This window comes from Neolamprologus multifasciatus, chromosome 5, assembly GCF_963576455.1.
Source record: "Neolamprologus multifasciatus chromosome 5, fNeoMul1.2, whole genome shotgun sequence".
In the NCBI taxonomy this organism is placed as follows: domain Eukaryota; kingdom Metazoa; phylum Chordata; class Actinopteri; order Cichliformes; family Cichlidae; genus Neolamprologus; species Neolamprologus multifasciatus.
The window spans coordinates 20,864,006-20,880,439 of record NC_140443.1 but is presented as its reverse complement, the minus strand read 5'-3'; the positions used below and the strand labels follow the sequence as shown (position 1 = coordinate 20,880,439).

Sequence of the window (16,434 nt, the reverse complement as noted above, 5' to 3'; positions counted from 1 at the left end):
TTCCAGTGACAGGATTCATTCCTCAAGTTCTTGCCCTCTGCTGTCATATTTTGTATTCCTTTGAACCTGTCGGGAGTTCATTCTCGACTGAGAATCCTTGTGCCGCAGAAGCCAGCTGGCAGAAACCTCCCAGGTTAAAGGAACGTAATGATGTAAAAAAATAATCAAGATGACAAGAGTAATAAATGGATAAGCAGAAAAAAGAAAAATGGTGATTGTTGAAGTTGTGCGTGCACTATCTTATTTTACCAGTGGCCTCGACCCTAAATCGTCATTTTTTTAATACATGCCATATAAACATCAATATAATGATTTCCATTAAGCCTTTTGTATCAGTGTCATGCCTGCCGCTGTGTGATACAAGATTTCATAAGCTACGTGTAAGTGGATTACAGCTCCATTTAACACCCCACAGAGAACTATCACTGTGAGCATTGAAGAATTTCTGCAGCACAGATAAATGTTTTTATTTTTCTAACTGTGCACAGAAAATCATGGCAACAAAACTATGCCGTGAAATGTACTGATACTACAGGTGGAATATTAGGTACCCTAGACAGATATTTATATAAATGTCATCATTATATCATACTATCATACTGTAGTGACGACAGAAATCAGGAAAGATTAGGAAAGTTTGTTACAACCGATACTGACAACCTCCTTATAAGCAGCATGCTAAGTTATAAAAATAATTACAGAGTAATAGAGTTCAGATCAAAGGGGCCAAAACACAGACACAAAGGAGGCAAGCTGTAGCAACCACCTGCATCAAGCTGCAGGTGGTGTAAACCTAAGGGAACCAGAGAACAAAAGGCAGCTGGTGAATTCACATATGAACATTAACACAACGAAATACACTCACCAGTCATTTTGTTAGGTACACCTGTTCAACTCCTCATTAACACAAATATCTAACCAGCCAATCACATGGAAGCAACTCATTACATTTAGGCATATAGACATGATCGAGCTGATGTGCTGAAGTTGAAATTGAGCATCGGAATGGGGAAGAAAAGTGATTTAAGTGACTTTCAGTGGTACCAGATAGGCTGGTTTACCTGTACAACCATCTCGAGGGTTTACAGAGGATGGTCTGGAAAAGAGAAAATATCCAATGAGCAGTAGCTCTCTGGCTGAAAATGCCTCGTTGATGTCAGAAGTCTGAGGAGAATGGGCAGTATACTTGGAGCTGACGTGACTCGATCATTCATTACTACCAAGGTGTGCAGAAGAAAGCTGAATGCACAACACGCTGAACCTTGAAGCAGATGGACTGAGGCTACAGTTCATTCAGGATCATCAAAACTGGACAATAGAAGATGTTGTCAGGTCCTAATGGGTCTCAGTTCTGTTTCTTTGACACAAACAACATAAAAGCATGGCTCCATTCTGCCTTGTATCGATGGTTCAGGTGGGTGGTAGGTATAATGGCATGGGAGATATTTTCTTGGCACACTTTGAGCCTCTTAGTACCAACTGAACATTGTGCAAACACAATGACCTGGCTGAATATTGTTGCTAACCATGTCCATCTTTTTATAACCACAGTTATAAAAAGATCCCATCTTTTTATGGGAGCTTGCAGCAGGGTAATGTGCCACGTCACAAATCATCTCAAACTGGTTTCTTGAACATGACAATGAGTTCCCTGCATTCAAACGGCATCCAAAGTCACCAGATCTCAATCCAAGAGAGCATCTTTGGGGGATTAGCATCGTGGATTTGCAGCAGACAAATCTGCAGCAACTGTGTAATCCTATCAAATCAATGTAGACAAAAATCTCTGAGGAATGTTTCTAGAACTTTGTTAAATGTATGCCATGAAAAATTGAGTCAAAACAGGGTCCAACCCAGTACCAGCAAGGTATACTTAATGAATTTTCCAGTGGGTATTCTCAGATGACCAATATGGTCTTCCTAGCATCAATAGCACACATCTGTTTCTTTGTCTATAACAGCTCAGAGATGGTTAATACCCTCAGCTCAACAGTCACGGGACTCACAGGCCTCGATGACAGTCTGTTTCTTGCCTACAGGAGCCCTCTTAGACTTTCTGGCTGCTTTTCTGTTAATGCTAAAGTCGGGATGTGAATACAAACTTTAAACTGAAAGAAAAACATCTTTCACAGCAATTTCTACTTCGAATTTTCTACTTTTCAAGTTCATTTTATATCTCACCAATTAATCATCTTTGAGCATGTAACACATGCTTTAAACCATCAGTACAACCAAAGGAAATTTTAGCCTTTTTTCCTTATATAACAGCGAACACTATGAAGATGTTAAACACATCCAGTTTTTTGTTTTTTGCTTTTTTACTGGTGGGGTTGGGGTGATGGTGGTGATGGTGGTTTTCAGCTTTCTCTGTTAAACTTGGTTTTCAGCTTCAGGTTTTGTGCATGCTCACACATGCATTTCATGTCTCGTATGACTCATAGGGAAGTGATGCATATTCCAATCAGTGATTCTGTTAGATGATGATGATAAAATGATGATGATAAAAAGTAAAAATAAAAGTTTGTATAGAACATTTAAGTCTAAAAAAAAGACATGAATATAATGCTGCAGAAAAGCATTAATCTTGGGATTTTGAACATGACGGCAGTACATTAGAGGTCTCAAACTGGAAACATTACAGCTTAATAAAAGAGACGTGGAAATCATTTCAGTTTCTAGATAACTTAGAGTAAAATTACATTTATTGACTGGACAGGTGTTCTTGGTGTGTGCTTTGTGTTCTAGTAGCTGCAGTTCAAACAGTGTATGAAAGACTAGAATCAAGTATAAAAACAAGATTTATACTTGAGAATTTATCTGCATCACCAAATTTTCTGCATCACCAAATTAATTATGCAACACACTGTTTGTGCTGCTGTAACTTTACAGCTGGGCTTCAATCTTGATGTTACAGTGTAAAAACTTGCACAAAAAATGTATTCCACCAGCAGAAAATCCATATTGCAATTAAAACATGTAGTAAATAAAACTATCAGTGAAAATGTGGCACTTCAAGCTAATTTTAAATCAAAAATTCAGGTCAAAACCTTTTCCTGATCAGGTTAGCATTAGTTACCATGGTGATTTAGCCAGGTTAAAGGAGAGCCATTTTCATGACACTAACACATTAACAGATGAAGTCACAGAGAGGGGGGATAGACTGAAAGTGCAAACTTTATACCCTTAGCTAGTCCCTCTTTTCAGGTGCAGCCACTTCTCTGACGACCCACCGAGACTGGGAGAAGCAGGAAGCATAGAGGGTGAGATGTCACACCTGTGATGTCTAGATTGAAAAAAATCAAGATGGTGATAATCAAGGTGCTGCTTAAGTCAGGTGTTGCAGTCCATGACAGAAACACATTGCACAACACAGCTAGTAATATATTAATGATATCAGCAAACCTTGATTTTTTGGAAACATTACTGTCCTTTTTTGTAGTCAGATATCACCAACATGCTGATATCATTATGTAAATATTAAATTAGGAAAAAAATACAGGAGAAACTCAATTTAACACAAAAAATTGTGAATGTCCCCAATGAATTGTTAGGAAACATTTCCCACTGCAAATATGAAAGAATTATGGAGTACACTGATTAGCTATCATAGGGTGAACTGGTAAATGTAAAAATGATTAATCTGTGTTTACATGTCACTTGCACTCTAAGTTATGCTCTGATTTCTTCTTAAAGCAAGCAAGCACAGTACTGCCAGCTGTTTTACCACATGTTGAGAATGGCTGTCATGACGGTTTATGAAGAGAGATGATTTTATGTAGAAATGTGATTACGTATAGGCCTTTCTGCATAATCAGAGTTCCTCCAGCTGACCTCAAACTCTCACTGAATACGAACTTTTGAAGAAAAAAAAATCAGTAAAGTGTTTCAACAACCTGGATTTTCATAGTGTTTCATTTGCTACACTACAGAAGAAGCAAAATAAAAGCTCTAAATCATCCGTTTGATATTGTGCCTGTTTGAGTGGTGGTAAAAAAACAAGACCAGTGGCACTTGATTGTGCATATCATTTTTTTGTGTGAAACATCCTGTCATTCATTTCAATAAAATTAGCGGCCTTGAAATCCCTGTGATTGGCTCATTTAACATTCATCTCACTACGATCCAACAGAATTATAAAGCTCTGATGATTTAAATCCAGGCACATCACAGCAGATCTAAGGGGACATTTCAGTGCATTGCTCTATGTTTCTATAAAGATAAATTCTCATCTAAGAAGTGTCTGCCTATGTTATTTGATGTGACCTGCTTTTTCCTTGCTACTCACTGTTTTCCATCCAAATCAAGCGATTTGTTACCAATAACTTGCAATTTGCATATTGGCTACTACCTATAGGAATACTATTCTAGCCTCACATATATGTGCTTTTACTTTGTCTCCGTTTCATGATTTTGATACATCAAAGCACTTAAATTAGTGCCATTATTTTCAAATAGATGTCAAAATAATACTACAGTTAAAATGGCAATAAACTGTAGTTCCACTATTATAAACTGCTTGTAACGTAAACCAAGTTGCTCTCACTACAGCTACATCCAGATAATATATAGTAATGATAGAAGAAATCACACTGGATGAGCTGGAATGTGAATTTCCTTTCTGACTTTTTTAAGAATGACTCATTGGCATTCAGGATGCAGCACCATGAGTGTGCTGGTGTGAGAGTCGGCATTAAAGTCAGCCATAATTAGGTTGGCATTCTTTTGACTGATCAGACTGACTCCCCTTAGGCTCCCACAGAAGTGCCTGAAGCAAAAGTTAGTCAGTAGTGGCTTCTGCACACACAGCATGCAGTGTCACAACACTGACAAAGCTTATTACACAGAAAATACAAAGTTTTGATACTTTGACGTCATTTCACTCTCATCCCTACCCTCGGTTTCACTCTACTCCTGTCTCGTCATGCTTCTTTCTTCTCTCATCAGAAACTTTTCTGAAAATGTGTTCCTTCTTATTCTGTTTACTTTGTGTACCACCTGTAGCCACTCAGCCATTTGTGCTCCACACCTTTATTGTTTACTTTTTGTTGAAAGCATTACAGATCAAAAATAATGAGGTAGACAGGCAGTCACTGCAATTATTAAAGACATACAAGGATCTCACCACTGATTCAACAGCAGTGTTAAGTTTTAAAGAGACTAGCAGGGGTCCGTTTAAGAAATAGGAGCCTGGATGAAGGGAGACTAATTGCATCTGCAGGGGGAAAAGACGTAGTGTAGTTAATTTCGTTAATATATTTAATAATAGGCAATTATAACAATTCCCACAGATGGTCCATGTATGTTTTCTGTGTAGCTTTAACAACTTAATCGCTTCAGTCTGAAAGAAAAAACGTAGTTGTGACAAAAATATTGTGAACCCTTTGAGATTTTCTGCATAAATGCAGCTGCATATCATTGCATTCATAAATACAATCCAATTGTGTTACACATTGTGATTTATTTACTGAAGACAATGATCTAATATTATGTATCTCTCAGAGGCAAAAGCATGGGAATGTTTGTTTCAGGTGACTGCGGGTCAGTCCTGCTCATTAGTTTTGAGGGATTTTAGTTCCTCAATGCTAATCCCAGGTTTCAGTGCTGAGCAGGTTCAAACCGGGATGTTGGTGGGTTTTCTTACGTGAACTTTTTGCTCCGTCAGATTTGTTTTCTTTGTTTGTTTCTTTGACCATTATTTGATAGAATAACTCATGTGCTGGGGGTCGTTGCGTTGTTGCTTGACATTTTAAACTCAGTTCATATACAGGTGTTTGCCTAATGTTTGCCTCTAGTATTTAGTGGTTTAATTCACAATTCATTATTTCATCCATGATGGAGAAAGCTCACCTGGCCCAGATGCAGGAAAATAAGCCCAAACCTTGATACTACCACTACCTTGCCTAACCCTAACCCTAACCAGAAACCTCTATTTTGATCTCTTTCTTTCATAAATCATTTGTCAAACAGCTTTCTGGCTCAATCACTTGACCTTTAGCAGCCCTGGATTGAAGACTATTGTTTTTGTTGTAGCCAGTGAAAGAGGGTTGTTGTTGCAGAGGAGGTGCCCTGGGTTTGTGATGACCTCCCGGGCTATTATAAGCTTCATTTGTATTTCTTATTTGTACACAGTCTGTTTAACAGTAAATTGGTGCAGTCTAAACCTTTTAGGCTCTATAACCCTTTCCATCCTGATACATGTGTTGTGAAAATCTAACTGCCTTATATCCCTGTTCGTTAAATAGAAGTGGATTCTGATCCCAGAGCTTTCCTACTTTTCACACTCACAGATTTATAGTGAAGTACCTATTCCTCAATTAATGCACAAATAAATAAATAGTATTTGCTTTATTTGTTTAACCATGGTCTCCTTATCTACTTTTATTGCATGAACATCTTTTCTGGTTATATTTATGTAGAAATATAGAAAAGTGGAACTGCATGTTCATATTATCAATACTTCATAAAGGCTTATTTGTTGTCTTTCCCTTCCTCCAGGTTGCCAACCTGCTGCGACTTTTCCAGATCCCTCAGATCAGCTATGCTTCAACCAGTGCCAAGCTAAGCGACAAGTCCCGCTATGACTACTTTGCCCGCACCGTGCCCCCCGATTTCTACCAGGCTAAGGCCATGGCAGAGATCCTACGTTACTTTAACTGGACATACGTATCGACAGTGGCATCAGAAGGTGACTACGGTGAGACTGGCATTGATGCCTTCCAACAGGAAGCTCGTGCCCGCCAAATCTGCATTGCCACCTCGGCCAAGGTGAGCCGCTCCATGAGCCGGTGGAGTTATGAAAACGTGATCCGCTCCCTGCAGCAGAAGTCCACCGCCAAGGTGGTCATTCTGTTTACCCGCAGCGAAGATGCCCGTGAGCTGCTGGTAGCAGCCAACCGCATGAATGTGACCTTTACCTGGGTGGCAAGCGATGGCTGGGGAGCCCAGGAGAGCGTGGTGAGGGGAAGTGAAGCTGTGGCAGATGGGGCGTTCACCATTGAACTTTCCTCCTATCAAATTCCCAAGTTTAATGATTACTTCACCTCCTTACATCCATACAACAATACTAGAAATCCCTGGTTCAGAGAGTTTTGGGAAAACCAGTTCCAGTGCAGCCTCCATGATCTAGGCTGTGGGAAACACTCGCTCCGGGAGGTTCCATTTCAACCAGAATCCAAGATCATGTTTGTAGTGAATGCTGTCTATGCAATGGCTACTGCCTTACATAACATGAGACAAGCCTTGTGCCCAAACTCCACCAAGGTGTGCGATGCTCTTAAACCTGGCAATGGACGAAAATTTTACAGAGACTATATTCTCAAGGTCAAAATTGATGGTGAGTGAATCTTAATGAACTAACATTACTTAAGCAAAGCTTTAAAGAAATATGTTTGTCATTATTTGAACATCTGTATATAAAACTAAATATAACTCCAGGTACCAATGCATGTACTAGATGGTGCCAGATTGAGTTAAATCAATTTAGATTTCCATAAAATGTTGAATTTAAGACTAAGTCTGCACGTTTATTCACTGCACCCAGAGAACATTTCTATAATGATTCAATTAGCAGAGATGAAACAATTTCCTCACCCTCGTGCTCGGAGGCTGCTTTTGTCATGCATGCAAGTGTGAAAAGAGCAATGGATTATTCAGTTTAAAACAAATCAGACACAGCTTAAAAAATATAACTTGTTTCCTGCTTGTCTACACAAAGCTGCAGCACAAATCAAGTGTCAACTACTGTAACAGCATCAGTTCACACACATCGTAAGTGATTGGCTCTCCAATATAAATGCTCCTACTTGTGCAAATTAGCTTTGATTTATGGAAATACTGACATTTTCATTGATATGAGATGAATGCGGACCGTCGTGTTTGTATCCAGCTGTGCTGCATTTCACGATTTCTAAATTAAAAAAAAACATAAATAAATAAATAATAAAATACCCAAAGGATTTTTACTATCCAGAGAATTAAAATTGGATGAAAGGCCTTAAATTAGTCTATCCCATGAGACGCTGCAACACTCTAAGGAGAAAACACACAAAAACAGGTGGACCACTAAACTGCGTGTGATAGATACGTAGGCTGTAAATGAAAATACTGAATGAGGAACCCTACAGTGTATGTAAAAGAATGGCTGTTGCAGACTGAAGCAGTTACTTGATTGCAATTTTATTAACTGTAATTTTAAGAAATAATAAGTTGAGTAATATATTAGTATTGTAACTTTTAATAATAAGATTAAATGAGTAACAGTGATTAAAAATTGACCTCATACTCCAGTAAACAATAAAAGGCATCATTTACAACCTTTTAACATTTTATTTAAATAAATGAGAAAATAGCAGGTAGATTAACCAGTACTGAAAATTATCACTAACAGCTGGCCCAAGCACTAATTTTCATATGCTGGTAACCTTTCAATTTTTCAGATGATAGCTCATTTCTGCTTTGATTTCCATGAATTTACATTTTGCCATATAAGGTCCTGTGTGTTCTGAATCTCCATGCTATTGTTCCATCCAGGAACAGACTCAGACTGTGACTTCCATCATGTAAATTGCCAGTTTGCACCTGTGTCCTTTCACAGTCATGGAGTCTATATTGAGGGGCAAATATTAAAAGATAAGACTCTCCTTTCAGAACAAACAGAATGAGTTGCATAACATATGAGTTCACAGTCCACACTGTTGTTGCTCCGAAACAATTGAATAGTTAAAATGTTACAAAGTTGACCAATTTAGATATTTATACCTTACATTTTATACCGTAGTCCCAAACTCTTTATGATGATTCTTTTACATCTGTTACTATTACACAATATTTTTTCTCTATTCCTTTCAGCCCCCTTTCGTCCTCCAGACAGAGACAATATAGTCCGCTTTGATACTTTTGGAGACAGCCTTGGTCGTTACAACATCTTTCACTATCACAAAGACGGTGAACGCTATGTCTACCGTAAAGTCGGCTACTGGGCTCAAAGCCTGAGCCTGAACCACAGCCTGATTCCCTGGCCTGGTGATGTTGTGCCCACCTCCCAGTGTAGTGACCCCTGCAGGAAGAATGAGGTGAAGAGTATGCAGCCGGGAGATGTGTGCTGCTGGATCTGTATCCCCTGTCAGCCCTACCAGTACTTGCACGATGAGTTTACCTGTGCTGACTGCAGCTTTGGACAGTGGCCCCTGGCTAACCTGACAGGCTGTTATGATCTGCCTGAGGAGTACATCCGCTGGGAAGATGCTTGGGCCATTGGCCCTGTCACCATTGCATGTCTAGGGATCATGTGTACACTCTTTGTTATTGGCCTCTTCCTTAAACACAATGAGACACCAGTAGTGAAGGCTAGTGGACGTGAGCTCTCCTACATTCTTCTGCTTGGAGTGCTGATGTGCTATTGCATGACATTCATCTACATCGCCAAACCTTCCACGGCTGTGTGCACGCTACGCCGGCTAGGCTTAGGCACCTCTTTTGCCGTTTGCTACTCAGCCCTCTTAACTAAGACCAATCGCATTGCTCGGATCTTCAGTGGAGTGAAGGATGGAGCCCAGAGGCCTCGTTTTATCAGCCCAGCTTCCCAGGTTGCCATCTGTGGTGCTCTGATCTCTTGCCAGCTGGTAGTGGTGGTGGTCTGGCTGCTGGTGGAGACCCCAGGGGTGAGGAAGGAAGTGAACCCAGAGAGGAGAGATGTGGTCACCCTGAAGTGTAACAGCAAGGACTCCAGCATGCTCATGTCTCTCACTTATAACTGCATCCTCATTATCCTCTGCACAGTCTACGCCTTCAAAACCCGCAAATGCCCCGAGAACTTCAATGAGGCCAAGTTCATCGGCTTTACCATGTACACCACCTGCATCATCTGGCTGGCTTTCCAGCCCATTTTCTATGTTACTGCCAGTGACTACAGGGTGAGTTAACTGAGCTTATACCTGCTCCTCGAGCAGGCACACACAGCCCTTTTAATGGAAGTTGGGGAATGCACAGACTTCTTACTATCACTGACTGTTAATTAATTCTTCTCTAAATCACACACACGGGATGGTAATCATTTGCAATAAATTATTTATTTGGATAGATTTAGATTTCTATAGTCTGACCAGAATACATCCTTGTAGATAATGATAATTTTTTCTGGGCTTGAATTTCAATTTTATATGCAATGCCAGTTAATATCGATTCAGTTGTCAGCAATATCTGCATTGCCTGTGGCTCCCAACAATATGTATTCTTTATTACAGTTGCTTCAAATTTTTATGATTATCAGCACACTTTCACTACCTTATTTTACCTCTAATGTTTAAATAATAATGTGGGGAGTGAGAGCAACCCATTAATGAGACTATGCACCTCATGTAAAACTTTAACAGAACTTCAAAGATAGAAGTCTTTTCCCTCTCTGGGGAAAAGGTGCTGTGCGCTATGGTTTTGGTTACATTGTTTTCACTCTCATTTTATACACTACTTATGATTAAATGAAATAACTGGCAGGCAGACAGCCAGCCAGACATCTGCTGAATAGGATCATACACTGAACTGATAGAATTTCAGAGAAAAGGCGGTCTGAGTTGTGTGGGTTCATCCCACTGGGATCTGAACAACGTGCAATGAGACAGAGGCAGAAGGGAGAAAGACAGCGGAACCTCCTGACACAGCTGCCTCTACAGAAACATGGTGAAGACAGGCTAGACCATGAGGGCTGCTAGGGAACTGAAAGTCCCTGTGAGTCCCTGTGCGTAGCTGTGTGGAATGGAGTGTGAAAGACTGGGCTGCTGAGTCCCAGCTGTGTTTTCTGTCTTGGGACTGTAGTGAGGCTCAGAGGAACCCTTCCTCCAGGCCCCGTAGGCAACGCAATTCGCAGCCTGAACAGGCTCATCAGATAGACGCAAATCTCCCCTTTGACCGATGAATAATTACTGAAGCAACTGAGTTGGCACAGTGTCTCTAGTTTTTCACAGGCAGGGACACATTACCAGCGTTCTCCTTGCTTTACACTTCTCCTCAAATTGTTGTCACAGCCTGATGCAAACCTCCAGCTGAATAACAAATACAGATCTGTAGTAGGCAGTCATGAAATGTTAAACTAAGCTAAATACAATCTACTGAGCCATGAATAACACATTTGATTACCAAATGAAATATTTAAGATGCTCTCCACACCGCTGGGGGAAGAGGGCTCCTCTCTTATGCCAGTGCTGGTCATCTCAGCAGCAAATGCAAGCTAATTAAATAGCTACTACTGTTAAAATTCAAAGTGCTTCTATGAAATCACTGAAGGCTACAGAAAATACTTAAAGTAACTACTGCTTGTGAAGTCTATCAAGAAGAGTGTTTAGACAGATATTTCCTAAATTTGATTTCCTTCAGCTCCAAACTCCATCAATTCGCTTCCACTTATCCCTTTCAGGGTCGCGGGGGGCGCTGCAGCCTATCCCAGCTGTCTTAGGGCGAGAGGCAGGGTACAGTGTAACACCACTAAATATATAGTAACCATATAGATATATAGGTAGACACAATCAAACTAAGCAAGAGGTGAACCACAAATTCCTTGAAAACCAAACGCATAGCAAGTAACTGTTCACTGTCCAAAGTTTAAAGTTCAGCAGTTTGAAAAACAAACAAAAAAACCCTCTCTCGACATCTAAATATCGAATAAATATTAAACTGATCTTTAAATTACTTGTGACTTTAGCAAATTCAGCATCCATGCCAGACTTGGAAGACTCTGGTAAAGCTTTTCAATAAACGCACAGTAAAACCTGCAATAAAAAGAATTTCATCTCTCATCTCAGAGGGTCTCTGTAGGGATTAGGTTAGCTGAACACAGACACAGAGACAATGCTGTATTTGTGCAACAAAAACAGCACCATCAAAGGTCAACACAGCGAAAAACAAGGTTGAAGAGAGACTGTAGCAGCCATGCTCTATATCCACACTCCAGAATATAACACATCTGGGGAAATATAAGGGGAAAAGCAGATTCCTTGTCCTCTTCTTCCTTGTGCTCTTTCACTGCAACAACTTGTGAATTATTAAAACCACTTAACAGGTTATTTCTATGCAGTATTGTCCACGGTGTTATTCAAAACCAAAAGTATTTATCCTTTGTCCGCATTGGGATTGGTGAGATTATTATTTTTAAACAGCTGCCATGCATCCGTACGTTACACTTACTCCATGCTTTCAAAACTACAGCTTAGATATATAGTGAAAAAATGGGAATCTGAGGCTTTGTGAATTTACATTACAACACAGCACCTGAGCCTGTCAGTGTGCACTGTATTTCAAAGATGGTGTGAGGAGAATCTTAATGTTGAATTCACTGCAGATGGCAACTTAGAAAACTCGATGCAACTAAAGGTCAGTTTAGTGATATAGCTGTTTCACACTACATGGTACATGACCACACATAGTGATAACCTCTATGTTTCAAAAGTGTGAAATACAGTATACATATCAATAATGTCCTGTAGATATTTTTCTTGATTAGTCATAAAATATATATTCAAGTCATGAATTTACAGAGAGAGTAAGAAACCGACGCAGTAATTAAACAATATTCCTTCAACATAAACCAGGTAAACTGACGCTGTGCCAGTTACATCTCTGTCTCAACTCGCATAGCTTTTTCTGTTGAGCTGTCAGTGCACAGCATCACACTTGGTACCCACAATATTTTAATACCGACATTAGCATTCAGGTTGATGACAGACACCTGCTGCGTCTTGCGAAAAAGAAATGCACCTGCCATGTTGCTGTGTTATATCTTCTCACTGAAAAAAAAACTAAAAAGACGACTGTGAAAGGGTTGGAAAGCAAGAAGCAGACTGAGGATGCATAGCAAGATGTGGGCAGGGTGAGCCGAAAAGGAGCGAGGGTTACGCAGTTGATTGACAAGCAAATAAACAGATCGCTTAACACCTCTAGTTAGAAATCCCAGCTGATAAACAATCCCCTTCCTCCTCTGTAGCACCTGGCTTTGATTCTGAATTATGAAAGATGTACTTATCATTTCTTTTCTGACTTCAGGGTTTTTTTTTTGTTCAGAATGAATACTCTTGAGCTGCAAAAATGGTCCTCCATATACAGAGTTAGCAACTTTCGGGCGTTCTCAACCACAGGTGTGAAATTAAGAGTAGCACTTCTGAGGTATACGGGAATTCCCTCAACGCTTGGCAATCTAGAAATGTGACTTTACTTTTCTCTTACTGTACATATTTTTGTACCTCTGAAACACAACAGTTTGGAGTTTTACCTTTTGTTTCCTCCTCCAGGTACAGACCACTACCATGTGCATCTCGGTCAGTCTCAGTGGGTCGGTGGTACTGGGTTGCCTCTTTGCTCCCAAGATCCACATCATCCTGTTCCAGCCACAGAAGAATGTCAGTACACTCAGGGTGAACACCACCCGCTTCAGTGTAAACACTGGCCCCGGCTCCAGTTTTTCTCAAGGTACCACCCAAGATACAGCAAAACTCGTAAAACTGAAACAAATATTAAATAATAATAATACAATTGATATTATTATGAAAAATATTGCTACATGCTTTATCACTGTGTCACACTTGTCTGTCATACTTCTGACACTGGGAGTTATACATAACCTTTTTTTTTTTGTCTTTTTTAAGTCATACATAATAAAACAAAAACCAAAACCAAACAAAACCTTTTAAAATACCAAAAATGGCCCCATACAAGAAAATCCCTGATTGTGCAGATCTGGTGTAGCCAAAAATAAATTAATAAGTTTAATAAGTAAATAAAAAATCCAAGTCTGTTTATTTAGAACATTTCTATAAGATATGAACAGAAAGCATAATTGCAGGAGCGCTGTGTTATTATGATAATTAAGTGAAAATACAGTGCTTCAATATACATATCATAAGTAGAAAAAACCAAGCTGCATTGCACTCCACATCATCCATGAGTTAATTATCATGCTTCAAAGGGGCATCTGGGACCCAGGTGCCCCTTTGGGTTGTTACATAGTACAGTAATTTTGGCTTATATCACAAACTGTAACTACACTGCTGACATTACACAAAATATCCTATTTTTTATGTTTTGCAGCAACGGCCTCCAATGTTGTTCCAACAGTGTGTAATGGACGAGAGGTGGTGGACTCCACAACATCCTCTTTGTGAAGATCAGCTGAGTTATATTTTATTTTATTTTTTGCCAAGCATTGTAAACAAAGTTATATAATCACTAGTCCTGAGTCAGGTGTCTCAGATATCGAAGAGGTCACACAGATGATCGTCCTGACTTTGTTGTCCTCAAAGTGCTGTGAGTACAATGTCCCGATTATTTTCTTTTGTTCTTTTACTCGTAGCATATTTGAAATGAGATGCCAATAAAGTCGTATATAGCCCTTGTTTTTGAGGATTTTACTTGCAACAATGGAGTAAATTATAGTAAATCTGTTAAATGTAATATATACAAGACGTTTTTAATGTAGATTCTGGTGAACCAGTTTGTGCTTTCTTGTAATTTATGTAAATAAAATGTGTTTTTTATTAAAACTGAAATGATTCAAAGTCTGTTCCTTTGCACACCATATTGAGATTCATATTGTAGAGGGTAACATATGCAAAAAAACATTGCCAATAATCTAAAAATGTGAAATAAACCTTCAATTTTCAGTAGCCAAATTAGTCAAATATACTGTAAATCTGCTGTCATGTTATGTTATAACATGAAATTTTCACCCTTGGCAAGTGCAGGATTCATCTAAATGCAAAACAGAGTACACATATGCAGTGTTTTTGCACTGTGCCTCTCATTTCCCCTAACTCCAGTAATTTATTCACAGGACTATGCAAAGCACTGATGTGACCAGAAGAACATTTTGGGACTCTGACAGGTGTCAGTGTCTTATTTATCTTCACACTTGGACAAAAGAAGCAACCCAGCAATGAATACAAAAGTCAACTTTCACAACTCTTTAAAATAATAGTGTGCAAATCAAACCTCCATCAGCTGGGATCTGAAATCTATGGTGCCCAAATTTTAACAGCTTAAATCTACACCATCTGCCTAGACCAAACAGCCACTGAAATGAGAATTACCTGCACAAATATCATCTGTTGACATGAGATAAAATTCACCAAAGCTGTCCTGGACCCGGCCCATACAGTATCAACGATTTAACACTGCCATCTTGTGTCCACATTTTTTTTATTTGTCTTAATTTGACCAACATGCACGCAGCTTTGGGGTTTATCCAAATATAGAACGTTTCCATATGAAGGAAGTCAATGAATAATTGCAGTTCTGCTTCAGTAGATCTGCTCACTGGACATCATCAAACTGCTGTTTTTACGTGTGACAGGCCAAACATGCTGTTCCTTACTGTGAAAGACAGGCTCGCAATATATCAAGCATATTATCAAGACACAGACACAATTTTGTGGGGGTAATTAATTTTCATTATTGCCTGATTGTGCAATACAGTTAATTGCAGCAATCCTGTTAAACTCTTGAACTGATAGTCTCACCCTCATGAGGAAAACCACCACTGTACATGTAGCTCATTCATTTTAGTTCATCATGTTAGGCAGCTTTTAAACAGTCTTTCTGGATTTTTATTAAGTTAAGTTACAACTAAACTGCTTAAGAGACAAAGATTGTCCAATATGTTTGTCTAACCCTTGGACAAACACAAAGGTCACATGGTACCCTGCTGTCTCAACAATCCCTTTATTAGGTTGCCAGTAGGGCTGGGCGATATATCGAGTTTTTAAAAAATATCGATATATTTTTATACGAGATATAAGATGTGACAATATATTTTATATCGATATAGTCTATGTTACGTTATAATTATAGTTGTGGAGCCACAAGTTTGCCTGTCTTTGGTCCGCTTTTGTCTTTACGCAACGTTACTCGGGCTCGCCTCTCCTTCACTGAACACAACTCTCCTCCTCCCCCATCGCTTCACCTGCAGGCAGCGACAAGATGGACACGGCAAATCAACGTTAACGAGTTACTGCGCATCGCCCCATGCGTGGGGCTGGACGGCGTCAACGTGTTAACGAGCTAACCACGCAAACGAGCTAACCACGCTAACGCCATGCACGGCCTGAAATCCTTTAATTTTCTCAAAAATCGACAGTGCGCCTTATGTATGAATTCTGGTTGTGCTTGATGACCGCGAACCGATTTTATGTGGTACACGGCGCTCAGCAATCTGCCAAAAAATGTTTTAGTTCGACTTTGGTAAGCTACGGAGCTGCACCGGCTTGATGGATTGTAGGAGCATTACGGCTACCGAGGAGCGGTAGCCGTAATGCTACGCTCGGAGTGATACGTACTGTGCTTCAACGTAATATTACCGTACTGTGTGTGTATAAGGACCATAAATGGCATCTGTTAAGAGACACGGTTATGAAGAGGATTTCAAACTCCAGGCTGTCAGTCACGAACTTGGAAAGA

The 16,434-nt window shown here is 39.6% G+C and overlaps 1 protein-coding gene across 1 annotated transcript in view; it reads left to right on the top strand.

The window, feature by feature from the left end:
- The window catches only part of grm2a (glutamate receptor, metabotropic 2a), a 37,616-nt gene extending 23,094 nt beyond the window's left edge, over positions 1-14,522 (top strand). Inside the window, exons 3-6 of the mRNA XM_085160987.1 lie at positions 6,496-7,333; positions 8,848-9,911; positions 13,275-13,452; positions 14,071-14,522. Of these exons, the coding sequence (XP_085017113.1) occupies positions 6,496-7,333; positions 8,848-9,911; positions 13,275-13,452; positions 14,071-14,144 (2,154 nt within the window). The 3' untranslated portion in view covers positions 14,145-14,522. The remainder of the gene's footprint in view (positions 1-6,495; positions 7,334-8,847; positions 9,912-13,274; positions 13,453-14,070) is intronic.
- The last annotated feature ends 1,912 nt before the right edge of the window (positions 14,523-16,434 follow it).